General features: G+C 50.0%; 1 protein-coding gene across 15 annotated transcripts in view; it reads right to left on the bottom strand.

The window, feature by feature from the left end:
- Positions 1-27,352, bottom strand: part of Mapt (microtubule associated protein tau) — a 102,173-nt gene that overhangs the window by 19,498 nt on the left and 55,323 nt on the right. For 4 of the 15 annotated variants that reach the window (XM_070027680.1, XM_070027681.1, XM_070027677.1 and 1 more), the window contains 4 exons: positions 20,205-20,270; positions 12,327-12,382; positions 6,504-6,636; positions 2,511-2,776 (listed from right to left, as the gene is read on the bottom strand). In XM_070027680.1, coding sequence (XP_069883781.1) covers positions 2,511-2,776; positions 6,504-6,636; positions 12,327-12,382; positions 20,205-20,270 — 521 coding nt within the window. Of the gene's footprint in view, positions 1-2,510; positions 2,777-6,503; positions 6,637-7,553; positions 7,752-12,326; positions 12,383-15,707; positions 16,785-20,204; positions 20,271-24,885; positions 24,973-27,352 lie in introns of all 15 variants that reach the window. The other 11 variants (XM_070027666.1, XM_070027667.1, XM_070027671.1 and 8 more) reach the window with 7 other exon arrangements.

Here is a 27,352-nt window from a genome sequence, read left to right as displayed (position 1 = left end):
TCCAGTTTCTCAAAGGACGATAACCTTATTTTCTGCACTACACATAAAAGAAACTAATCAAATTAATCAGGGGACATTAAGCAATAACACAAGGTCTGTAATGTACATCAAGAAAAATTTTCCCCAATGTGTTTTTTTCTTGTTCCAACCCCACAGAAAAGGCAAGAAGCTTTTGTGGGGTTTGGCAACAGACATAAGGATATTTACAAAGCAGATGTGAATGACCGTCAGTTGTCACATTAAGTCAACATCCTTTAGAGAATCTCAGATTTACAGAAAGCAGAGAAGAGGATGATGGTTGGCATTATGAAATTGCAATCCTGAAATTTCTCAGTTAAAGCAACATGTAAGATTATTGAATCTCAGCCCTGGCCAGACACAGGGAATACCCATCAGGGGAGAAGAGTGTTTTGGGAGCCCCAATATTTTATTTTTCTTTTTGTCCATCTTGGGGCTTGAACTCAGGGCGTGGGCACTGTCCTTGAGCTCTTTTGCTCAAGGCTAGAGCTCTACCACTTGAGCCACAGTGCCACTTCTGATTTTTGAGCGATTTCTAACTTTTTTTTTTTTTTTGGGTCCGGTCCTGGGGCCTGAACTCTGGGCCTGGGTGCTGTCCCTCAGCTCTTCAGCTCAAGGCTAGCACTCTACCACTTGAGCCACAGCGCCACTTCCGGCTTTTTTCTTTTTGCTTATGTGGTGCTGAGGAATCCAACCCAGGGCCTCATGCATGCAAGGCAAGCACTCTACCCCTGAGCCACCTTCCCAGCCCTTTTTGAGCGATTTCTATTGGAGATAAAGAGTCTCATGGGCTGGCTTTGAATCGCTATCCTCCAATCTCAGTCTCCTGAGCTGCAAGGATTATAGGCATGGGCTGCCAGTGCCTGACTAAGGGATCCCCAATTTTTTATCTGAGTAGTTCTAGTCAGGAGAGAAATGAGTGTTGTAAAGGATTGACCCCAGAAGAGGTACTAGTGGGCTGGGGCTAGGATGGATCCACTTTGGTTTAACCCATTTCCTAAGGAACCCCAAATTCTCCCAATCCTTCACTAGGCCTTGATCTGGCTCTGTCTGGGTTCAGACCTCTCCAGAGGGCTTCTGCCTTGCTCTCAGGCTTCCAGCCCCCCCCAGCCAGCCTCTCTGACTCCAGTCTGGCTCAGACTAAGCCATCATTGTCTCGTGCTTGCTGGGCTTGGCCTCACAGTGTCAGTCAGCAACACCCTGGCAGTACACTAACCCAGAGCTGTCAGCAGACATCCACAGCAAGCCTTGTCTTAAACCCAAGGTGGTCTATCTGAACATAAACACAGAAAACCCTGTGTCCTGTCAGGTCAACTGCCAAAGAGATTCATTAACAGGAAGATCCTCTTTAGGACTGGGACTGCTCCTTTAAGATCAATTTCATCAACACAATATTTTTCAGAAGCATAGACATGCAGCAGAGAGAATGCTGGGGAGTCTTAGGGGGACAGGGCTGTCCGAGGCAGTGTCCAGCCTGGCTCTGCTCACCGCAGTGTCTGACACTTCAGCCCAAGTCACCCGAGTCCTAGCCTGATCCTGAAGGAGATGGAAACTACCCCAGGTTCAAATTCACTTCATTTATCGCACACGTGTGTGTGTGTGTGTGTGTGTGTGTGTGTGTGTGTGTGTGTGTGTGTGTGTGTGTGTGTGTGTGTGTGTGTGTGTGTTTTAGTGGTCCTGAGGTTTGAACTAAGGGCCTGGGCTCTGCCCCTGAGTCTGTCTGTGCTCAAGGCTAGCACTCTACCCCTTGAGCCACAGCACCACTTCTGGCTTTTTCTGAGTAGTTTATTGGAGATAAGAGTCTCACGGATTTTCCTGCTTGGGCTGGCTTTGAAACCTCGATCCTCAGATCTCAGCACCAGTGTGAGGCACCAGTGCCTGGCTATGTATGCTTTAAAAAAAGTAACATCTGAGACACTGCTAATGAACCGAACAGAATGCACTAAGTGGGTTTTTTTGTTGTTGTTTGTTTGTGTGGTTTTTTTTTTTTTTTTTTGGTAGTACTGGGGGTTGAATACAGGACTCTACTTACTTACTAGGCAGGTACATTTCAAATGCTTTAAAAGGGTGACACGGAGATATAGATCAGAAGAAGATGAGCAGGAAAAGAGAAAGATAACAGTGGTGGGAGAAGGAAAGGAAGACTTAAAGCAAAGAAATCCTATCAACACAATTGCAGAACAGGAAGCAACTTCCACTAAGGGTGTATCCAAGAATGGATGGATGCCTGCAGCACCTATCGCCATCTTGTGGCTGTCTAGAATAGTGCAGCCCTGAGGGCTTTGGGCTCCCATAAGGCAAAATTTTCTGTTGCCCTGGGGTCCTGCCTCCAGCCTGGACACTCTCAGAGGAAGAGACTTTGGTTTTATCTGCTCAGTCAACCAGGCCACCTCCACGTTCAGACACAGAAAATTGTTTTTGTGGAAATGTTGGAGCTATGTTAAGTTCTGCCCAGATGGGGCCTGCTCAGGCTTGGGACGTGTAGCCCTTACCTTCCCACCGCCTGGCTGGTGCTTCAGGTTTTCAGTGGAGCCAATCTTGGACCTGACGTTCTTCAGGTCTGGCATGGGCACCGGGGCAGTCTGCAGACGGCTCTTGGTGGAAGATGGCGACTTTGGGGGAGTGCGAACCACAGCCACCTTCTTGGGCTCCCGGGTGGGTGGAGTTGGCAGAGATGGGGTGCGCGAGCGGCTGCCTGGAGTCCCTGGGGAGCCGGGGCTGCTGTAGCCACTGCGATCCCCAGATTTTGCCGATTCACCTGGAGGGGAAAGGAAGGGGTGAGCCTAGGCAGGCTGGGGGGGGAGGTCTGTAGTGGCCGGGCAGGGGTGGGGGGACTTCCATCCTGGGGGGTCCACTGCCAGGCTGAGGACAGAGCAGATGGGTGGGAGTGAGGTCCACAGCTCACAGTGGGAAGCTCTGGAGTCTATTCCCACAAAGCCACAGAGTGCCCCATCACAGAGACAAACTCTGCCCCACTGTCCCTGGGGCAAGAGATGGGCCCCCACTAGGCCAGTCAACTTCTCTCCTGGGCTCAGAGGCCTCAAGGTGAATGGAGAAGTGCTACAGGGCCCCAGCGAGTGCAGCTGGGGAGGATGGTGGGTGGGAATCGGCTTGGCAAAACTCCCTGTACATGACCTTCACTCTGAGGAAGGACGATGGAGTGACGGATGTGTCTGCTCTCTGCCTCCCTCCGCCCTTCTCGGTTCCTCTCTGGAATCTGGGATTCAGAACCCCCTGAGCCACCTCTGCAGGCCCCATGTAGCTTCCTACAACTGAATCCTCCTAGCTGTTCCCTTCCTCAGAATGCCCTTCCCTGCAGCTATTACCCTCGTACCTTCTCACTCACCAGCCTCGGGAGCTGCAGGGACATCCTCTCACCAACACATCCCATTCCTGCCTCCTGCCTCCGCCTTTCTAAAACCATGAACCCCAGTGTCAGAATCTCCAGAAGAGAGGGTGTGTGTGTGTGTGTGTGTGTGTGTGTGTGTGTGTGTGTGTGTGTGTGTGTGTGTGTGTGTGTGTGTGTGTGTGTGTGTGTGTGTGTGTGTGTGTGTGTGTGTGTGTGTGTGTGTGTGTGTGTGTGTGTTTGTGATCTCTGGAGCTGTTGAGGAGGAAGTAGGACATGTAAATGCAGATGTATGGGCGCTGGAGTGGTTTTTCAGAATGGGGCCTGCAGAAGTTTTTTTTCTCAAGCTCCCCACCCCAGCGTCTGGAAGCCTGTAAGGAACACTTTCACTTGCAGCCTATCTGAGACCTCTCTGTCAAGAGTGAGCAGCACAGTGGTGAGAGGTGGAATTTTCCAGTCACTGATGTCCCTAAAACAGTCATGCTCTGTGACCGCAGGGGAAGCAGAACCTCTGCCTCCTGTCTTCAGGACACAGGGCAGCAGTGGGCTTGGTGGTGACAGCTGTAATCCATTGAGCACCACTTACTTGCAGAGTGACCTTGGGCAAGCCAATTACTGTCCCTAAGCCTGGTGTCCTCATTTGAAAACTGGGGAGAGGGATTAGAGCCCACAGGTTGGTGTTTTACAGATGGGCTGTTTTAGCAGGGTCCTCTGCAGAGCCTACACTCACAGAAAAGTTGCTCAATAAATGTCAGTGGGACGCCGGGCACTGGTGGCTCACACCTGTGATCCTAGCTACTCAGGAGGCTGAGCTCTGACGATTGTAGTTCAAAGACAGCCTAGGCAGGAAAGTTTATGAGATGCTTAACTCCAATTAACCACCAGAAAACCAAAAATGGCACTGTGGCTCAAAGTGGTAGGGCACTAGCCTTGAACAAAAGAGCTCAGGGGTAGTACCCAGGCCTAGAGTTCAAACCCCATGACTAACAACAAGAAGTCTTATGGGCTTTCCTGCCTAGGCTGGCTTTGAACTGCAATCTCCAGGTCTCAGCCTCCTGAATAGTAAGATTACAGGTGTGAGCCCCCAATGCTGAGCCCATGAGAATCTTATCTCCAATTAATCACAGAAAGAGTGGGAAGTGGTGCTGTAGCTTAAGTGGCAGAGTACTAGCCTTGAGCAAAAAGAGCTTAGGGACAGTGCCCAGGCCAGGTCAAGGTCCAGGACTGGCAAAAAATGAAGAAAAATAAATGGCAGTAGAAGCCAGGTATGGTTAGTGCACCCCTGGGGTCTCAGTTACTAGCAGCCTAGGAGTAAGAGACCAGCCTGGGCAACAGAACAAGACCCCATACCCCAAACAAACACACACCTTCTCTCTCAGTGGGGATTTTCCAAACCCTAAACATGGTCCAAACCTCAAACACCCTGAAATGGCCTTAGGCACACAAGCCCTGCCCCACACTCCCCACAGCCCTTGTCCCTGAAGCAAAGAACACACAAGACTGAAGAGTTCAATCAGACAGACTCATCTGTGAGAAGAGAAGTAGGGGTGTGTTTCCAGTGCCCCAGGGATCAGTGGGGAATGCCTAGTGGTAAGTGTGGGTCCCTCCCAGCCCTAGAAGCAGCCCAGCACACAGGCCTAGGGGCTGGGGAAGCAGGCCCACAATTACCTCTCGGGGACCGTGTCTCTGCAGGGGGTGGCTTTCTCTGCACTTGCTTGGAAGCTTAAAAAGAAAAACCCACAGACAGCCCGGTTATAATCAGGTTTAATGGGGGTGGTCAGTGAGTTCATGCTGGCCCACCCAGCTTAAGAGAGGGAGGCAGGGCACAGGCACAAGAGTCAGGAAGCAAGGCCAGCAGGGAAGATCTGCCCACCTGCAGGCAGCGCTAAGAGCAGATGAGAAGCCTCAGGAGTAAGGCAGGCTGCAGCCTCACACTGTCACAACAAAGTGTGAGTCATCTCCAACAGTGGTAAGGGAGATGCAGCAGCATCAAAAGCATAGCCAAATAATCAAAATGCCGTTGATGCCACTCAGATCAGAGTATATAACAAAACACCAGGTCCCCAGACACTAGGTGAGAACACACAACAAACACCCTTCATCAGCAGCAGTGTCTTGGTGCCACCCTCCACTCTTTGCACACTTGGCAAACACATGCAGCTGAAGAAGGCAGACTCTGGGCTTCAGTGGCTCATGCCTGTAATTCTAGCTACTGAGAAGGCTGAGCTCAAAGGATCACCATTGGAAGGCAGCCTGGGCAGGAAAGTCTGTGAGACATTTATCTCCAATTAATCACCCGAAAATCAGAATTGGTTCTGTGGTTCAAAGTGGTAGAGCCTTGAGCAAAATAGCTCAGGAGGAACAGTGCCCAGGCTCTGAGTTTAAGCCCTACAACGGCTACTACCACCACCACCACCACCACAACTACCATTAACACCATCAACGACAATAAAAAGGAAGAAGGCAGGCTCTGTGGCCATCTCAAGCCAGATAAGTGAGTGGGGCAGTCGTAAGGCAGGCCCCCAGCACGGCCTGCACTCAGACCCCAGCCCTCCTAGAGATCACCAGGGAGCGGATGATGCCAGTCACACCTGGGTTGTGTGCCATCTGACATTTCCGCATCCCACCTGGCCCTAACGAGGCCTATGTTCCTAATAGCACTAAGACTGACCAGACCTCCAACCCCTGCTGCATTTTACTCACAGGAGTCAGCTGATGAGCCACATGCCACTGCGGGGCCAAGATACTTGATTTTTCCAGAAGTTTCCTAATATCCTCAGATCAGGCAGTGCCAAGCACCCCATTGTGGCCCTGAAAACACCCCATGCTAGAGCTGCGTATTCAGAACCATGGATTTAGGGCCTCAGAAGCTCCCGTTTACTAGTCATGCAACTGCACTTTCTAAGACTTAAGATAAGCTGGGTAGAATCAGCCAAGCAAGTGCTCACTGATCAAAAAGGGAGGAATCTATGTCTACCACAGGAAGTTGCTAAAGGATTAAAAAAAAAAATGAACATTTGAGTTCTTGGCAAACTATGAAAGTGCTGGTCAGCTGCCATAGGTTATTGTCAGTAGCTTCCTGAGCTAAGGGCTAAACTTTCTGGAAGCTTCCAGTGAAGACTCAAGACAACACCCTTACCAGTGCCGGGCGGAGTCTTTGGGGAGGGCGTGGTTTTGGCTGGAATCCTGGTGGCATTGGCTGCGCCTTTCTGGCCTGGAGTCGCTGCTCCCCGGGGGGTGGCGATCTTTGTTCCAGTTTTCCCATCGGCTCCCTGTAAATGGAATCAGGGTAAAGCAGTTTTCACCTTGGGGAAGGTGACTGTCAGTGAGGCGAGGCCAGCCCCATTTTCCCACCTTGACAGGAAGGGGGGAAGGCAGGAGGTGGCCTCGGCCTCCTGGATGCCTCTGTGAGTGGCAGCCCGAGGCCCCGCCCACACCCGGGTTCCCATTTCCTCCCAGAGAAATTGTGTGCGTTCATGGTCCGACAAAGCTTCTGGAGCCATGGTCAGAGTCATTATCCACTCCGTGTGACTGTGACCCTAGGAGACCTGTCCCTGAGGACATCGCTTTTCCAACTCAAGTTATGGATGTTTCTCACTGATTGTGACTGTGCTTTCCAGAAGGCCTGGAGAGAGACACCATTTGTTGAACCTGACCAAGAATGCTAGACAGTGCTAAGTCTTTTATTGTCTTCCCATCAGCCTGGGGTGGGGGTGGGGGCATCTCAGGGGCCCCTGAGCTGTGCTTAGAACTCTTCGTGGTAAACACAGGAAGGCTGGGAGCCAGCGCCAGCACAGGCATTGTCTGCTGGTTGAGGGCCTAGAGATGACCACTAGACATAACATGAACTTCAGTAGATGGCTCAGGAGGGAGGGAGCTGGCAGGGCTGGAGGGGGTGCTATGCAATCATGCTAGGGTGAACTGGGGGTCATTTCTAGTTACCAAAGGAACCAGGCCAGGGAGCCCCTCTAGAGTAGAGACTTTCAAACTAGCATCCCCAGGTGTCTCCAGGGTGGAGAGAGAGGGGAGAAGGAAGAGAAGAGGAGCTCAGAGCCCCCATCCCCCTCTCCCCTGGTAAATGAGAACCATCAGAATCTGCCTGGCACTTCCCTGTCAGCAGGTTCTCTGAAGGAAAAGCACATTTGAACACCACAGCAGGGTAGCCGGGTTCTGACAGGTCTTTCCTTACCTTGAGTTTCATCTCCTTTGATGCAGAACTGGCAGTTCGGGGTGTGACAGGAGAGGCGTGTTTAGGAGAGGTGGCTGGCTCAGGGCACACGGCAGGGCTGGAGGGTTTGATCAAAGGGTCTGAGCTACCAGGAGTGGGGCGTTTGGGGCTAAGGCAGGGCCTATGGTTCAGGGTTTTAGCACAGGAAGGTGTGGATGTCTTAAACATAAACATAAATAAAATCAAAAGAAAAGTCAGCACATGGGGGAGGGAAACAAATTGAAAAAAATAAAAATAAAAAGACAGTGATTGAACATAAAGAGTGCAGGCCATGGTTTAAAGCAGCGATCTCCACAGCGTGGGGGTGCCTTATCAGCCTTTCTGAACCTCAAGAAAGGGAAGCAACCATCTTCTCTCACCACGGGGTAACTGTCTGCAGTTCGACATGTGGCAGACATCACTAAACTTGCATACGACAGAAATTTTCAAAGAGAGGATGAAATGGGAGCAGTGGTTCTAGAATGTTCTTTGGCTCACCATTGCCTCTTGTGTCCCCTACTTTGGAGACCACTGGTTCATGATGCTTCATACTCACTAAGTCCATGGAGATGACTGAGACTACAGTCGCAGGATGTTTCTCAAGACAGAACTTCACATGGTATGGGTCAGAGGTTCCCCACGTTCTGCTCAACTCTCCAAGGGACCACTAGTCTAGGCTGGCTCCCTCCACCATGCCGACAGAAGCCTAACAGCTCAATGAGGATTGCTCTGGCCTCATCTCTTAGAGATTCGGACACTGATGAGGTTATTTTTTTTTGAATTTTTTTGGGGGGCACTGATGAGGTTATTCATGCATGTAGGTGGGTGCGCACGTGCGAGTACGCACACGTCCCTAATCTTCATGTTATCTAGTGAATCCTAATCTGTCCAAAGTTAACTCTGGAACACATCCCAATCACGAAAACAGCCAGTGTCTGGACACCCTATATGAAGAATCTGCTCCTTTGAGTGAGGGCCCCTGACACCCACAGTTTGTCCTAACTGCTTGTGGGGGGGTCTCTTGATTGTGAAAAATGGCCCAGTAAAGAACAGCATAGGGCCAGACCCTTAGGGAATAAAAGCTAAATGGCTAACTGAGTCAGGGCTACAGAGCAGGGACCTGACCAGAAAGCTCCCTTGCTTTCTCCAGAATGTTTTTGTTTTGTTTTATTTTTGTTAGTCATAGAGCTTGAACTCAGGGCCTGGGCACTGTCCCTGAGCTCTGCTCAAGTGCTCTACCACTTTTGAGCCACATTGGTTAATTGGAGATCAGTCTCGCAGATTTTCCTGCCCAGGGGCTAGCATCCTCAGATCTCAGCCTCCCGAGTAGCCATGTGCCACTGGGGCTGGGCTCCAGTGTGTTTCTTTTCTTTCTTTTTTTTTTTTTTGTCAGTCGTGGGGCTTGAACTCTGGGCCTGGGCGCTGTCCCTCAGCTCTTCAGCTCAAGGCGAGCGCTCTACCACTTGAGCTATAGCGCCACTTCCGGTTTTCTGGTGGTTTATTGGAGATAGGAGTCTCACGGTCTCACGGTCTCTCCTGCCCGGGCTGGCTTTGAACCGCGATCCTCAGATCTCAGCCTCCTGAGTAGCTAGGATTACAGGCGTGAGCCACCAGCGCCCGGCTTCCAGTGTGTGTCTTTATCATCCTTGAATTCCCTGCTAAAGTGTCTGAAGCCCTCTGGGTGCCACCTTGGCAAAAGAGAAACCAAGGTAGAGACAGGCTGAGATCATGGGGCAGTGAGGAGAAAAGCCAGGTGTGTGTACTGACTACCTCTCCTTGGTTAGCTGAGCAAGGCTCCTCTCCCTGCCTGGTTAAGGCATGCAACAGATCTGACCCGAGGTCTCTGAGAGCAATTCCAGGATGCAGGCCTCGTGCCCATGTATGCAGAATGAATGCATAGACAAATGCATGAATGAATGCATGGACACATGAGCAAATGATAACATGGATGCATGCATGCATCCATGAAGTGGGTTTCCTGTCCCTTGTTCCAGTCCTAAATGTCATCATGACTAACAAGCATCTATATTGCTCCCACTTGAAAGCATCCCCTGGGATGACAGAGCTCTTTTAGGTCTCGGAAGGATGCTCAGCTGCTTCCCTGGGCAGGGTCTGTGAGCCTGGCGAGCCCTGATTTGCACTGGACAGGCACTTGAGGGAGTACCACTCAATTCAAGCTATCAAACTCCAGAGTCATCTTTGCATATGGAGACTCCTGGCAGGCTCTTGTACAGACTACAATCCAGATATGCTGGGCAGTGTTATGTGTGTATTTGTTTACACTGGGGGGTTGAACCCAGAACTTTGCACACATTAGGCCATGTGTTCTTGAACTCAGGGCTTGGGTGCTGTTCCTGAGCTCTTTTGCTCAAGGTTAGTGCTCTAACACTTTGAGCCACAGCTCCACTTCTGGTTTTTGAGTGGTTAATTGGAGATAAGAATCTCACGAGGACTTTTCTGCCCAGGCAGGCTTGGAACTGCAATCCTCAGATCTCAGCCTCCTGAGTAGCTAAGATTATAGGCCTGAACTACCAGTGCCCAGCTCCAGCCCTTCCTTCCTTCCTTCCTTCCTTCCTTCCTTCCTTCCTTCCTTCTTTCTTTCCTTTCTTTCTTCTGAGACAAGGTCTTGCCACTGCCTTTCCCAAACTGTCCTAGAGCTCAGGACCACACTATGTCTACCTCCCAAGTATCTGGGATAGATGTGTGCCAACTACATCTACTTTTACAATTAATTATTATTATTTGAAGTTCTAGGGATCAAAGCCAGAGTCTGTATATGCTAGGAAAGTATGCCACCACTAAGGTACATTCTCAGCCTGTTCCAGGCTATTTTATTATTTATTTTTTGTTGGTCATGGGGCTTGAACTCTGGGCCTGGGCGCTGTCCCTCAGCTCTTCAGCTCAAGGCTAGCGCTCTACCACTTGAGCCATAGCACCACTTCCAGTTTTCTGAGTGGTTTATTGGAGATAAGAGTCTCATGGACTTTCCTGCTGGGGCTGGCTTTGAACTGTGATCCTCAGATCTCAGCCTCCTGAGTAGCTTGGATTATAGTAGCTACTAGCGCCTGGAGGGCTCATTTTATTTTAATTCATTTTCTTTTAATTTTTATCTTCATGCTGGTACTGAGACTTGAACTCAGGGTGTCACTCTTGCTCTCACTTGGCTTTTTCACTCAAGGCTGGCACTCTACCATTTGAACTACAGCTCTACTTCTGGTTATTTGGTGGTTAATTGGAAGTAAGAGTCTCTTGTCTAGGCTGGCTTCGAACAATGATTCCTAGATATCAACCTCCTGAGTAGCTAGGATTACAGCCAGCTGTGCCTGACTTTCCAGGCATCATTTATACTGGACATTTTATTTCTTTATTTATTTATTTATCAAGGTGATGTACAGAGGGGTTACAGTTACATAAGTAAGGTAATAAGTACATTTCTTGTCAAACTTGTTACTATTCCTTTAAAATAGGCCTGGGGCTGGGAAGGTGGCTCAGTGGTAGAGTGCTTGCCTTGCATGCATGAGGCCCTGGGTTCGATTCCTCAGCACCACATAAGCAAAAAGAAAAAAGCCGGAAGTGGTGCTGTGGCTCAAGTGGTAGAGCGCTAGCCTTGAGTTGAAGAGCTGAGGGACAGCGCCCAGGCCCAGAGTTCAGGCCCCACAACTGGACCCCCCCCCCCAAAAAAAAAGGCCTAATCTGGGACTGTGGTGGAATTTTCCAGAAAAGACACCATTGTGCAGTTTCAGGAGCATTTTCTCAGATAAAAAGTCACTAATGGATTTGGGCTGAGAGGGACAGGCAATACCCAGGATGTAGGCTGCTTCATTTGCATATATCATATCACCACTTTGACAAAACTGCCAGATGGGGGTCTACTATACTGACCCATGCTTGTCCACTCTGTGTTTAAGACGTGGATTGGGTAGAAACCTGATCCTCCAGTACCTCTTCAAACCCATGTCAGCGCCCCGAGAGAGCTCTACAACAACCAAGCTGCTTACCCTCACTAGACTTTGCCTGTGCTGTTCCTGTCCTTGGCATACATGTCCCTGCATGCCAGCCTCCCTCCCAGCTCTCTTCCAAGGCCTTGCCTATAACCCTGCTTTTTGCTCGAGATCACTTCCTTGCTCAATGCTCTCTCAGCCCCCATATGTATTTTTTTTTTTTTGTCAATTGTGGGTCTTGAACTCTGGGCCTGGGCGCTGTCCCTCAACTCTTCAGCTCAAGGCTAGCACTCTACCACTTGAGCCACTTCCGGTTTTCTGGTGGTTTATTGGAGATAAGAGTTTCACAGACTTTCCTGTCCAGGCTGGTTTGAACCATGATCCTCAGATCTCAGCCTCCTGAGTAGCTAGGATTACATGTGTGAGCCACCGGTGCTAGGCCCCACATTTTTTTTTAAATTTTCTATGTATCCTAAATATATATGTGTTTTGCTGGGTCTGTAGTGGCAAGCAGAAAATGTGCAAGCCCAAAGTTACTGCAGAAAATTTCAAGCATGCCTTCATTTGAACTGTGTGAAAAAATGGCAATTAGGAGCAGGAATTCATCAACCAAGGGCCGCCCTTCCCTGGTGTTATTAGCAAAATTGATAAATGTTGCGGGTTTTTTTCTTCCTTTTTCTAAAAGCTTGCAGAAAAACACAATAGCAGCAGTATCTTGGTGACAAATGCTCTGCACATGCTCTGTATGAGCCTGTACTCATACTGAACTAGCGAACTTGGCCGGCATTTGCGCTTCAAGGTCTGGTCCACTTACCTTTGCTTTCTTGTCATCATTTCCAGTGCCATCTTTGCTTTTACTGACCATGCGAGCTGATAGGAAAATACAAAACAAAACTGTGTGTTACAACACTGTGTGCACAGTTCCAGGAAGAGCTAATTGTACTTCAGGACTGGTGCCTGGCTTTCGTGGAAACCAAAGTGATTTTCTTCGCCTTCAAACTTGCTGGGTCTCACTTGGTTAGTATCACACAGCACACTGGAGCCATGGCTCAGAGCAACCCAGCAAGAGGGGGTGGCAGGCTGGTGAGGGGAGGGACATGCAGAAGGGCTGCAGTGGACACTGTTAGAGGCACCTGTTGACCCTGGGTTGCCATAGGCTATCTCCCTGTCTCTGCCAAGGTCAACCCCATCCCAGCAGAGCCAACCTTACTTGAAAGAGTATTTAAAGGTCCCAATGATATGACCTACCAGGTTCCCTTCCTGCTGGATCCCAAAACCAGAGTGGAAGACTTGTGTACATCCTGCAGCCAGGCAAGTGGAACCTGTGAGGTTCCACTTAGGAGCCAGGGCCCAAATTCCTTGGGGAGCCACCCTGATTCTTCTGTTCCAGGCCTCCAGTTTGGAAGTGGTCCTAGTGTCCACTTCCCAGCCATCCTACTTTCAACCACCTTCCTCCCAAGGTCACCTGCCACCAGAACAGGTAAGCTTGGCAGGGGAGTCATCATTCTATCTGTGACCCACCCCCCCTCAAACTGCCCCTAGTAGTGGAGATCTTACCACTAGTCCCAGATGCTTTCAGATGAGCCCATCCAACCCTACTCTGGCCCTGAGGTCAGGGTCTTGCCACCAAATAGGAGCCTTTATGGAGGTCAGTCCAGCTACTTCTCCAAGTCAGGTATAAATGAGTTACTGTCACACATCCATAGATGGCATCTGGGTGGAGCCAGCTGAACCACTCAGTCTCATGCTTACTCAGCCTTTCCCTCTTGCTGGTCATTGGTGACCAGGTGAACATGTGACTATAGACTGCTGCTGCTCTTGGTTTCAACATGCTATTCCACCTGCCTTATGGCCATGCGGTCTCTCAGGGCTCTGGGCTGCAGCTGTAGATTGGATTTCTAAAGTGATCAGTGCTGCCTCTCTAGCCTGGAAGACTTCCAATGTGACTGTACAAAGACTCGCTTGGCAGGGCTGCTTATATATGAGCTCTGCACTGCCTCACACTGGGTCTGGAAACCTAAAGGAGCACCCAGGAATCTGCACTGCAACAGGAGCCCCCATGCTTTTTCCTTTGCCCAAATTAACAGTATTATGTGTATCACCATAACAGTATCTGCTGGGCCAGCCTTCCCCATCAGAAGATGGGAAAGGGGACATAAAGAGGAAGCCCTCTTCCAGGAGATACTACCATTTGCAAATACAGCCAAGAAATTTATCCTGGACATCCTTCCTAGATGGTCACAGTTCACATTTACACACTAAGGGTGCTGACAAGTCCTGCCTGCACCAGCAAAGCTGGGTTTAACTTTGCTTGTTCTGTTTTCTCCACACTCACTGGGTCATGGAGCTCTTCCTTATCATCCTCCACTGGACACAGTATCGATGTCTGATGGGTCAGGATGGAAATAAAGTATCATTGGAGAAACACTGTAGTCATTTGTCCCCTGCCATTTTGGAATTTAAAATAGGACATGGAAATATATACATATACATGGATCTCACTTCGGAAATCCAGGCTACCTTAAAGTTGTGGTCCTCCTGCCTCAGTCTCCCGAGTGTTTTTAATCTTAAAAAATTTTTCCCTATGGGGCTGAGAAGGTGGCTCAGTGGTAGAGCGCTTGCCTTGCATGCATGAGGCCCTGGGTTCGATTCCTCAGCACCACATAAGCAGAAAAAAAAAAAGCCAGAAGTGGTGCTATGGCTCAAGTGGTAGCGTGCTAGCCTTGAGCTGAAGAGCTGAGGGACAGCGCCCATGCTCAGAGTTCAGGCCCCACGACCGGACCCCAAAAAAAAATATTAAAAAATTTCCTAATTCTAGGATTTGAAGTCAGGGCTTCACATTTGCTTGTTTACTTGGCTAGTGCTCTACCAGGTAAGTTACACCTCCAGTTGCCCTTGGGGTTGTAGTCTCATGGAGATTTTTTTTGCCTAGGCTGGCTTCAAACCATGATCCTCCAGATCTCAGATTTTTGAGCCACTGGTATTCAGCTTAATCTTTTTCTTTTGCTGTCCTTGAGCTTGAACTCAGGGCCTGGGCACTGTCCCTGAGCTTCTTTGTGCTCAAGGCTAGCACTCCACTACTTGAGCCACAGCACCACTTCCAGCTTTTTCTGAGTAGTTTATTGGAGATTAAGAGCACTTTCCTGCTCCAGCTGGCTTTGAACTGAGATCCTTAATCTCAGCCTCCTGAATAGCTAAGATTACAGGAGTGAGTTACCGGCAGCCTCATCTCCATCTTAAAAATTAAACACAACTCCTTTTATTTACCATGAATCAAATGTTCTGCATAAGTAGAATCTGCATAAGTAGAATCTAAAATCGACTTGTCACTGTGAACTAAGGTGCATCCATTGCTGAGCCCTGTAAATAATTCTAAAACACTGTGTTTTAAACTATCAATGCACCTGCCTGGAAGGTGGCTGTTTCCATGCTCCATGTGGCTGAGCTTTGACCCTGTGAGATGGCACAGTGACCTCCATCTCTGCCAGGGAGGAGGGTATACTAGACCAGGCAGCTGTTTTCTGCTCACTGTCTCATCCACGAGCTGGTAGGGCTATGGGCTCCCCTTGGGTTCTTGGTTCTCTCCAAGGCTGTATGAGTTGTCTGCAGCGGAAGACAGATTCTGGTGCCTTTCTGGCAGAAAAGCTCATGGCAACGCCTTCTCCAGGGCATCATGGGGCCATGGGAGGTGTGTGCCTAGACTCAGAACTGGGCCCCATCACTTACTACAGTGTATGACCTTAGGTGGATTTCGTTTGCCTCTCTGAGTCTTAGTTCTCTCATCTACAAAGGAGGGCTAACCGACTTGGAAATGTTGGGATGATTCTAGACTATATATAAGGCCTGTTATAGAAACTTGAAATGGTGGCATCTTTTTTGTGGAGGGTGCCCACCAACATTGTGTGGGCTAGTGGACCACAGTGCCACATCAAGTGACCAGAGAACCACACAGGGCAGAAGCACAGGATTGGGGGGGGGGTGTCGGTGGTGACATGCAGAATGGCCAGCCGGGAAGCGTGAGAGGAGCAAGGGACTGGGGTGGGAGCGGTGGTGGCCCAGGTGTTCAGTTTAGTGCCTGTCCCTGAGCTTGGACTTGAAGGAGCTGAGGAGGGCCGGAAGCTCAGTGGCAGGGCCTGCAGCTTGAGTGGCACAGGAGGGTGCCGGGGGGACGAGCAAGGGAGCTGGAAACACAGACCTTTGAGTTGAGGGACCCGGCTGACGGGTCTCCCTGGCAGGCTAGCTGTAGGCTGCTTCTTAGATGGTTCCAGAAGGCCAGCCTCTTTTGGGGCCTCTTCCATAGAGAGGCTCCGGGCCTCTTGCTCCTGTCCAGGGGCCCCCAGAAGTGCAGCCCCTTCCAAATCCGGGTGGGCCTGCGCCTGCTCCTTCTGCACGTTGGCTTTGATTTCCACGTGGAACGTGAACTTGGGGACGGCCTCAGGCCCTTCCGAGGTAGGCCCCGTGCAGGGCCCATCGGGTTGCAAGGCTGGGGTCTCTGTAGAAACTTTGGAGAGGAAATCAACAGGGAGTGGGATGGCACCCTGGGCTGGCCAGCTGAGGATGCCAGTAGCCTCACTGGAGACCACGGCGGGGGATGGCCTGGCAGGGGCAGGTGAGGTCTGGGAGGAAATGGAGTTGTGGGGTGATGACTCATCCACGTCACGGTCTTCATCCAGCTCCTCCTGGCCACCCTGCCTCTCTTTGCCCCAGACCCCCTTCAGAGCCAGCCCCTCCTGGTGTTCCAGCAGCTCAGAGCTTGGGTAGCTTCGCTCTGTGTCCTCAAGTCCCATCCTTGAAGGTGGGTATGTGGCCTTTCTGAAGCCTTGTGGCAGGAAGTGGGTGCCAGGCAGGTCCAATATGCGCTGGAAGCTCAGACCTGGGACCTCTGGATCGGATAACTGGCCTTCATGGCACTCTGGTTCCCTGAGCAGGTTTTCCTGGACCATCCCGACTCTCTCAGGCTCTATGTGGAGATATTCAGGGGAAGAGGGCTTCAAAACAGCCAGACCCTCCCTGGCTTGGTCTCCACGTTCTGGTCCCCACTCTTGGGGGGTTTGCTCAGACCCTCCCGGTGGAGGAGGCACTGGGTGGGTGGGATGCTGTTGAGGAAGGTGCGTGATCGCTGGGACAGGAGTCTCTGACTGCTGGTCACCCAGAGGTGGCACTGAGTCCTCAGAAACTTCACCGCCATGTCCAGGCTGGACTTGAACACTAAGCTCCTTGGCCAGGGGCCTCTCAGGTGCCTCCCTCTGCTGTCCTGGAACTCTCACTTCCTCTGGGTTTGAAGAGGCAGCAGTGGCAAAGATTAGCAATGGTGAAGTCACGGTCTGAATTTTTTTTGAGGGGAGATGACATTGGGGTTTGAATTCAGGGCCTTTCACTTGCTAGCCAGGTGCTCTACCCCCTTGAACCATGCCACAGCCCTTTTGGTTTTAGTTATTTTTCAGGTAGGCTCTCAAGCTTTTGCCTGGTCTAGCCTCAGACCACAATTCTCCTACCTCTGACTTCTAGGCAAGCAGAGACAAACGTACGTGTTCAGCTTACTGGTACAATTGCAGTCTCATGAACTTTTTGCCCAGGGTGGCCTTAAATTGCAATCCTCCCAATCTCTACCTTGGAGAAGTTGGGTTTATAGATGTGAGCCACTGAGCTCAACAGAAGCATGATTTTTGCTTTGAGAAAAAAACACTCAAAGAGCATTGCAAGTCTCTTTAACAACCATAAGGCAGGCCCTGGCCCTGGGACCATCAAGTTGCTTTTGTTTGCTTGGAACGAAAGTTCTCCTGTCTATCTTGCTGGGTGACCCGAGATGAAAACTCCCCTCTCTGGGCCTCAGTTTTCTCATCTATCAAAGCAGGCTTGGGCCTAATGACTTTCCAGGTCCCTTTGGTGTGGGCATTTCCCCTCCACTTACTGCTTACCCACAGACCTTTTGCAGGGTGCCAACCCATCAGTATCTCTTGTGAGCCCATCAAGGGTCCCTGTCCCCTCCCTCTCTCTCTCTCTCGTGGCTTCCCCTGCCAGAAGTCACAAACCAGCTGGCCTCAAGCTCATGTTCTGACAGACTAGGAAAAGCCCTAATTCATGATCACCAAAGATTAAGCTTTTATTAATAGGTCTCCCATGAGATTCCTATAATTGGAAACACATTCATGTCTGTCCAGGTCATCCATCAGAGCTAGCCTCTCACCTAAGTGGGGCTGGAGCATGGTGGCAGACAAGAGCTCCAGTGTTCTAGCTGGCCACCCAGCACATGGCCCCTCAACTCACTGGGTCAATGGAACACTTTTTCTTTTTGGCTCACTCATGTCACATTTATGTGAATCTTTTATTTTTTTAAAAATAGAATCTGGTTGTGCTCTAAGGACAGAAAAGTTATGCTCTCTGGGTCTTTTAACAAGCAACCTCTCTATTTTTAAAATCACCCCTTCTTTGCTGTTGTTATTGTTGGTTGTGGGGCTTGAACTCAGGGCCTGGTCCCTGTCCCTGAGCTCTTTAACTCCAGGCAAGCTCTACCACTTTGAGCCACAGCTCTACTTCTTATTTTCTAGTGGTAAATTGAAGGTAAGATTCTTATGGACTCTTCTGCCCAGGCTGGCTTTGAACCAAGATCCTCAGATCTCAGCCTCCTGAGTAGCTAGGATTACAGGCGTGAGCCACCAGCACTAATCTCAACTCTTTGAACATTCCATCTAGTCTTAATACACCACTAATTACCCACATAGATCTCTAGCTTTCCTCTGAGCAAACTAACTATCCCAAAGGATTTAGAGCCTTAGAAAAGAAAGATATCTGGATGGTGGGGGAAGATAGGGGAGAACATGTGTGCACTGATACAGGTGTGAGCACTCATATGCGGGTAACTGTGGGTTGTACTTCTGTCCCTCACTGGAATCAGTGTGGCTGCACACTGGCTCACCAAGAGAGACTCAGCTCCACCCTCAGCGTGGCCTGCTCCAAGCACACAGCTGGTGTCAAGAAAATAGATTGCTTTCTGTTCCTCAAAGGGCCTTCAGGTACCTTATTGAGGTCCTCAGTCCAATTCTAAGAAGGACAACCCAAAAGCCAGAAAGCCAGCACAGGTGAAAGCTGGCTCTAAGTCTGAGAGGCAAAGCTTCTTCTCAGTGGACAAAATGAGCTGATGACCATGGTGCAACCCCACAGGCCAGGTCTGGAAGATGCAGGCGGCCTCCTGGAAAATGCTCCCTAGCAATTGCTCTTGACTAGGATGTTCTGGACTCTGATATACTAGAAGACCCTAAGAGACCTCCCTAAACAGAAATCATGCAGAGACTTTGAAGGCATCTATCCAGGTTTGTGCGGTGGTGTATGAGGATGGATGAAACACGTAGCACACTGCAGCTAGAGTGCTGAAGGGAGGAGCCCTGCTCCAGATCTACTGGGTTCTGAGGGCTTCTTCAATGGATGCATACATATTAAACATGGCAGTCACGGGGGAGGGGTAGAGGGAGAGTCCAAGTAAAGAGTATCTAGTAAACATAGAGACCAGACAAACTGTCCCCGGTCCCCCTCAGTGTCCAGGTTCACCCAAAGGAAGAAGGTCTGCCTCTGGGGGGAGCTGGGTATGGACGAGGCCCTTACACACCTGAGTCTCAACATCTGATGGCTCTATTCTGGGTTTCCATCTCTTAGGCCCCTTACGAACAGACTCCTAAGCCTTATTTGGGAAGACAGCCATGTAAACCATGGTCTGCTTTACAGAACAAACTCAGATCCACTGTTTCATATGAAAACAATTGGTGAGTTCTATGGGTTTGCACTATACAAAAGCTAAAAGAAAACAAGAGAGCTGCGGGCGTGGCTCAGTGGTAGGCCAGGACCCCTCTAAAAGTAGGAATGTATAGACATCAGCAAGGCAGTGTTCCCCAAAACCAGCCAGCACCACTAAGGCAGGATGCATCAGCCCACCTTTTGTAAAATCTAGATGTTTCCACATTATACAGTAAACTCTAGTTCATTTATCCAGAAAAATGATTTTTAAAAAACCCAGACAACCCTCCCCCCAAAACCTATGTCAGAGTCTCATTTCCTCAAATTAATGCAATAGGATTTTAAAATTAAATTCTTTTTTTTTTGGTGGCAGTTGTGGGGCTTGAACTCAGGACCTAGGCACAGTCCCTGAGCTCTTTCAGTCAAGGCTTTGAGCCACAATACCACTTCTGGTTTTCTAGGGGTTAATTAGATATAAGACTCTCCTGGACTTTCCTACCCATGCTGGCTCTGAACCACAGTCCTCAGATCTCAGCCTCCTGAGTAGCTAGGATTACAGGCGTGAGCCACTAGTGCCCGAGGAAAGCTGCTTTTCTTGAACACGGAAGTTGAGTTTCTGAGAAGGAAATCAGAGATTTGAAGGCTGCCCCAAAGGAAGCTCAAACACAAACACTTGCTGGTGATGGGGTGAGGAAGAGGGCAAGCGTTCAGAGTTATTTTTAGGAGAGCTGCTGGACATTCTCCACGGCTGGGCTGGCAGGGCTGGCTGTCTTCAGGAGACAGAGCACCTCAGGAAAGACTCCGAATGGTGTCAGGAGACCCCATCAAGACTCTTGCCAACTCTAAGTAGCCCACCTTTGATGAGAACCATGTCCCCCAAGTCCCCTGAGTTTGAGCCCCCTCTGAAGGCTCCCATCCCCCTCTTCCTGACCCTCAAGTGTGGAGACAATTTGGGGTCACTGACCTTGAGTCACGTGTCCTGCAGCTTGGTCTTCCAGGTTTGGGGTGTCACCAATACCTGCTTCTTCAGCTGCTCCGGCAGAGGCAAAGGAGAGAACATAAGCACACAGTTACTGCTTGCTGGGACCCAGGCTTTCTGTGTCTCCTGTATCTTTTCTGAGACCTGCAGGGAAAGTGGCTCCTAAGAGGACCTTTGCTGCAGCTCTGCCCCTAAGTCACTGCTCGGGACAGGGATGACATGAGTTCCTGAAACAAAAGCCACAGCACCACACCCCTTCAAGGTGATGAAGACCTGGGAGAAAGGAACTTTTCAGCTGGGTACTGGTGGCTCATGCCTGTGATCCTAGCTACTTGGGAAGCTGAGATCTGAGGATTGCAGTTCAAAACCAGCCTGGGCAAGGAACTCTGTGAGACTCTCATCTCCAATTAAACACCAAAAATAAAAATGAAAATAAAAAATCTAGAAGTGGAGCTATAAGCAAAAAAACTTAGGGACAGCACCCAGGTCTGGAATTCAAGCCCCAGGACGGTCACAAACAAACAAGTAAGAAAAAAGAAAGAGAGAGAAAGGAAGAAAAAGAAAGGAAGGAAGGAAGGAAGGAAGAAAGGAAGGAAGGAAGGAAGGAAGGAAGGAAGGAAGGAAAGGAAAGGAAAGGAAGATAGAAAGAAAAGACCTTTTCCACAAAGACACCAGGATGGAGGAGATGGTGGATGGAACCATTTTTAGGAACCACAGGCGGGAGGTTCCAGGGAAGCATGATGCAGAGGGGTCAGGTAGACAGGTGCATACCCAGGCACTGCCACTTGGTATTTCTGAATCAATTTCCTTCTCTGAAGCTCCAAGGAGATGATGTGGGTTTGACTGTAGGAAGATGGCAGGGATAATAAGAGAATCTGGCTGGGCACTGGTGGCTCACACCAGTAATCCTAGCTGAGATCTAAGGATTATGGTTCAAAGCCAGCTGGGGCAGGAAAGTCCACGAGACTGTTATTTCCAATGAACTACCAAAAAGCCAGGAGTGGAGCTGTGGCTGAAGTGGTAGAGTGCTAGCCTTGAGCATAAAGCACTAGGGCTGTCACAAAGAAAGAGCGAGAGCGAGAGCGAGAGCGAGAGCGAGAGCGAGAGAGAGAGAGAGAGAGAGAGAGAGAGAGAGAGAGAGAGAGAGCCTCTTATAGGTAGTTCCTCCAAAGATGCTAAGTATTTTCCCTTTGTGTCCCTTTAATAGAACATCCAGAACAGGTGAGCAGCTTACAGGGGATCTTGGGCTCCTGTTTAGGGAGCCACCAGTCACCCCAAACAAAAAGACTGAGAAAAGGGCTGGGAAGGTGGCTCAGTGGTAGAGCACTTGCCTTGCATGCATGAGGCCCTGGGTTCGATTCCTCAGCACCACATAAGCAAAAAGAAAAAAGCCAGAAGTGGCGCTGTGGCTCAAGTGGTAGAGCGCTAGCCTTGAGCTGAAGAGCTGAGGGACAGCGCCCAGGCCCAGAGTTCAGGCCCCACGACCAGACCCTCCCCCAAAAAAAAAAAAAGACTGAGAAAAGCTCTGATTACACCAATAGGCCACAAATCAATAAGTGCTCATACCTAGGAGACAGCAGAAGTTAGGGTAAAGCTATAGCACGGCAGAGGCAATCATCCTGGGCAGAGTTTATAATGCATTGACCTAGAATTACCAGCTGCCTGAGGTGGGAAGAGGTGCCCATAGCCTCTGAGAAGGCCTCACATTGCTAGCTGGGCCAGCAGCCTGCCTCCCAGACTAGTGGTGCTTTCTCTGCACCTAGAACCAACATGGCAGCTTGGCCTTCTAGGGATAGCAGTGCTAGATCTGGAGTTGCTGACTAGCTACTAGTGACCTTATTAACAGCCAATCCACTGGCTATCATGGGGAAGCTATGGTGGGGCTGGAAAGGGCAATGGGCTCAGGACCTCCCCTCCTTAAGGTCATCATCACACACCTCCTGGGTCCCCAAAGCTGTTCCTGTGCTGCCCATTAGGTCTAATGGCGACAGTTCATTGTCAGGTGATATGGTATTAGCTAAGCATTGGGCCAATCTCCCAGGAGGCAGAGTTTGCCAAGTGTAGGTTTTGGATAAGATTGTGGAAGTGGAAGACAGGCTCAGAGGGTCAGCAAGTCCAGCTACATGGCCATGGACTCCTCAAGACAGAGGGATTTCATCACTGTCTTGACATTAGGAGAGTCAACAAGATAGGGCTATGACATTCTGGCCCTGGTGTGAGGCCGAGCTGGGGGTTTGCCAAGATCTCTGACCCTAGCAGATGAGAAAAACCCAAGGTGGAGATGGCACAGCAGTGCTGGTGTCCTGTCACAAATGACATCTCGCATCCCTGGGGAATATTTTCAAGGGGGCAGGGGCTCCGCCGTGGGGCAGCCAAGCGTCAGCCCCCACTGGACATCCATGGCCACCTTCATAGGAACATCAAGATGCAGCGGAGCAAGATGCTAAATCCATGCACAGTCAACAGCTGAAAAGCGGTTGCCCCAGCTTCCAATACCTCTATACCATACCAAGATATGAAGGGCTGCAAGCTGTAGGTGGCTCCACCATTTTCGTGTGGCACTGGGAATTGAGTCCAGGGCCTTCCTTGCTAACGCAGGGCAAGTGCTCTTCCACTGAATTATATCCCTAGCTCTTGTACTATTTGTTTCAACAGGGTCTGGCTATGTTCAAGTCCCTGCCGCAGTTTCCTAAGAGCTGAGATTAAAGGTGTATACCACCATGCCCAGTGGCTCCATGGTTTTCAAGCCATCGCCACCTGGAGACGAGATACTTGACCTGTGCTCCCTCTGGCTGGGGACCTTTAGGACTGCTGTGAGGGCTCTACCTGGGAGAACTAGAGGTTGGAAGAGGGGCTAGGCCAAGTGGTGGCTGAGCACAGGTGCAATGCTGACCCCTTCAGCAGGCTGCATGCCTACAGACCTGAAGTGGGCACAGATCAGACAGACCATGTGGGGACAACAGATCGTGTCTACTAGGTACCAGCAGGAGCAAGCTACCACCGGCAGAGGTGTGTCTGCCGCTAGATCCAGGAAAGGAAGGAGGGAGGACATGTGGCTAGAATCCAGTGGACAGAGATCTTCAGAGGAGCATGGCAGGAGGCAGAGAGGGAAATCGGGAAGAAGCTACCTCTGAACACATATAGGGAGTGGGGTGCAACTCACACTAGTGCTACCTGGCTGTCTCTCTTACCCACCTACCCCACACCAGCTGGACAGAGTAAGGTGACCCCAGAATGGGGCCAGAGCTCCACTGTCCTATGGACTGACCACCATTCATCCCGATTGGCACTTGCAGACGGTTTGGCACTATGGAGACTAAAGTGTTTCTGTTTTCCCAGAAGGAAGGAAGAAGTCAAGAGTTGGCTCAAGTTTTCATCAGGATAGGGGAGAAATTACAAAACTGTAAAGTGATAATTACAGAAAAAGACAACAAAACAAAACAAAACAAAACAAAAAAACCCAAGTCACAGCCCAGTGCTAGTGGCTCACTCCTCTAATCCTAGCTACTCAGGAGACTGGGATCTGAGGCTTGCTGTTCAAAGCCAGCCCAGGCAGGAAAGTCTGTGAGACTCTTATCTCTAATAAACCACTCAGAAAAAGATGGAAGTGGAGCTGTGGCTCAAGTGGTAGAGTGCTAGCTTTGAGCACAGAAAAATTTAGAGACAGAGACTAAGCCTTGAGTTCAAGCCCTAGGACTGGCAAGCAAAACAAAACAAATCACCAAGTCACACTGTGAGTTGTTCTGTGACCTTCGAATCTCCATGCTCAAGGCTGAGGCTCTACTAGTCTTGAGAAAGTCTCCTCCACTATCTCTGATGACTTTGCTAACAGCAGAGGGCCATCACCTAGCAAAGTAGAAACATTGAAGTAGAAGGGATGACGCCCTCTCTCGCTGCAAAAAACCACCAAGATTCAGGAAGGCCAGAGAGCCCCGACTGGGGTTCTTTTCCTTGCCTCCATTGCTGGAGCTTCCTGTGCAGAGATCTTTGGCAGGGCTTGCTGAGCAGCTGTGGCTTGGTGAGCCAATGTCTGGAGTCTTCCGTGCACTCAAGGAAGAAGATTCAAAGGTGTGTGGGGTGGGCGGGGGGTGGGGGGCCGGTACCTGGGGCTCCTGGCTGTGCTGGCTTTTTCCTAGGGCCTTTGTGACTGGGCTCATCAGTGCCTGGTCAGACAGATTCCCCATCCCTGTGGTCACTGTGGTGTGGGACAGTTTTATAATGACAGTGTTGAAAGCCAACAATGTTCTCCAAATGGATGCCAGGCCACATTTCTGAATTCTTCTGGGACCACCCGCTGAGACCCTGTGTGCTTGGGTGCTCCTGGGGGTAAGCTTGTCCCTTAAGGGTCCCCTGCCACCCGTCAGCATCTGAGCAGGAGCAAGAACTGCCCTAGGGTGCGAAAGTGGCATAGGTCTGTCTTGCCTACCTTAAAACACCTGGCATAGAACTCTCTGGATTTGATAACATGAATCAGGAGGAGTGGGATCCAGGAGGAATCCAGAAGGGCCCAGATGCTCTCTGGGAGCCTGGTGGAGAGCAGCTCCCCACCTCCCCCACCATGGCCCACATTCCCGCCTCACTCAGACACGGCTGCATTTGTGCAGCAGGACAGTTGCAGCAGCAGGCAGGGCTTTATAGCCGGGGAGAGCCCTAGAATCGCCCTCACCTGTGGTTCCTTCTGGGATCTCCGTGTGGCCCTGGGCAGCAGCCTGCTCGCCAGGGATTCTCTCCTCCACTAAGGGTGCGGTCACGTCTGAAAACCACCAATAATGACCTCAGGTGTGTATGGGGGTGTAACATGCCCAGCCGCTGTCCTTTGCTGCTTAATCAAAGTGATGCAGGGAAGGGAGCAGCTACATGCAAGAAAGCACCAGCACTAAGCAGGCCCAAGACTTCTGGCCCCCATTGTGGGGGTCCATTGATGAATTCAGCCTTATGGCAGAGGCAGGAGGTAGCCCTCTAGTAGCTGTGGTCAGTGTCCCATGGAAGCAAACACCATAGACCATTGGTCCTTGGGAGTGGCCTAGTTCCATCCAGGTGCTCTGGGCATGAGAGGTGGTCAGCTCTGAAGGGTTCTTGGGAGCCAATCAGCTTTGTTTCATGAAGGCCACTTAAATTATGGTCATCTCCAGTGTAGATATAGCAGCTAGATAAAACCCAGCCTCCACCAAGCTCTCTGCAAGAGCCAAGGTGCCTGGAGCTACACCGGTACAGTCTAGACTGCACTAAGCCATGGGAAAAAGCTTCTTTTGGAATGATAATGACAGTGTGGAAAGTCAGGCTGGGGAGGCAAGTGCAGGAATTCAGGACTTTCTCAGGTGACATGCAATTTGTAAAACAGATGAGCAGGAAATGTCTTGCATGACCAGCTATCAGGGGAGCAAAGAGAATTTGACCTGACACTGTCACCAGAGTGAGGAGCTCAGGACTAAGGGCTAACTGGCTGCACCTTCCACACATGTGCCTTTACGCTAAGTAGCTGGCAGGGCCTTGACAGCAACCTTCTGGACTAATTTAAAGGTGGATGCTTAAGAAGCTGCCAGGGCTAAGTTCTCCTCCAGTGATATAACAACGCAAGGTGCAGGGTGTGGGGAAGTGGTGGGAATGAAGCTTGGATCTCTTTGAGGAGGATGAAGTGATAGAGGGCAGATGCCACTGACTGGCTCAAAAATGATTCTCCATGTCCCTCTCTCTTGATTTATTTTACTAAACAGGCTAAAAAGCAAAATGCTCAAAATTCCAGCCATGTACCAAGGGTGGCCAAGAGACCCTGGTCTGGCCAAAAGATACAAGTGGAAATCTGCCAGGAAGAGCTTGCAGGAAAACGCCTGTTTTCCTAAGAGAACACAGTGGGTATCAGTTCTCTTTTGGCTATTTTACTTTCCTTCCTTCCTTCTTTCCTTCCTTCCTTCCTTCCTTCCTTTTTTTCTTTCTTCCTTTCTTTCATTTCTTTTTTGTGTCTGTACCAGGGCTTGAACTCAAGGCCTCACATTCTTGCTGAGCATTTTTGCTCAAGGCTGGCACTATACCACTTGAGCGATAGTTGCATTTCTGGCTTTTTGTTGTTTAAATGGAGAAAAAGGTCTCTCAGAGGCTGGGCAATGGTGACTCATGCCTATAATTCTAGCTACTATGGAGGCTGGGATCTGGGGATTGTGGTTTTGAAGCTAGCCCAGGCAGGAAAGTCCGCAAGGCTATAAATCACCAGGAAACTGGAAGTGGTGCTGTGGCTCAAATGGTAGAGTGCTAGCCTTGAGCAAAAGAGCATAGGAACAGTGCCCATGCCCTGAGTTCAAGCCCCATGACAGACATTAAATTTTTTTTTAAGGGCTGGGAAGGTGGCTCAGTGGTAGAGCGCTTGTGTTGCATGCATGAGGCCCTGGGTTTGATTCCTCAGCATGACATAAGCAGAAAAAGCTGGAAGTGGCGCTGTGGCTCAAGTGGTAGAGCACTAGCCTTGAGCTGAAGAGCTGAGGGACAGTGCCTAGGCTGAAAGTTCAGGCCCCACAACTGGCAAAAAAATTAAAAAATTCTCTCAGATATGTCTGTCTAGGCAAGTTTTGAACCAGGATTCTCAAAACTCAACCTCCTGAGGAGCTAAGATTACAGGCATGAGCCATCCGTGCCTGGATTATACTTTGCACTTGTTCTTGCTCAGACATGATGCTTAGGGTTGCAGCAGCCATCTTGCAATCAAGAGGCAATGACCCATCCATTAAGGATAGCAGAAGATGAAGACAGAGTGCAATAGCAATGCCAGGGAGCTGCTGCCCAAGTCTAGACATCTTATTAAGTGAGATGAACAAAACTCTTCACACTTTTGCCATCATGAGTTGGGTTTTCTGTTGCCTGGACTCAAATATAGTAGTTTCCATTAACACAGATGGGAAAACAAGAGAAGGCGGTGAAAAACCAGGAGTAAGAAGTGTTTCAGGAAACAGGTAAGGGATTTTATAAAAATTTGGACTCCAGATATCTGGAGGGGACAAGCTAGAAGAGCTTGAACACACCCCACAGCCCAAGTCCAGAGGCCCAAGCCCTGTCCAGGGACCAGGAAAGGAAGGACATGAAACCAACATCAATCCCAAGGCGTAGCTGAGGAGATGCTCTGCCCTGTACTTCAGCCAAATGGT

This window comes from Dipodomys merriami, unplaced genomic scaffold, assembly GCF_024711535.1.
Source record: "Dipodomys merriami isolate MVZ:Mamm:240054 unplaced genomic scaffold, mDipMer1.0.p SCAF_19, whole genome shotgun sequence".
NCBI lineage: Eukaryota > Metazoa > Chordata > Mammalia > Rodentia > Heteromyidae > Dipodomys > Dipodomys merriami.
The sequence above is the reverse complement of the archived record's forward strand: the minus strand, read 5'-3'. Positions and strand labels throughout refer to the sequence as shown.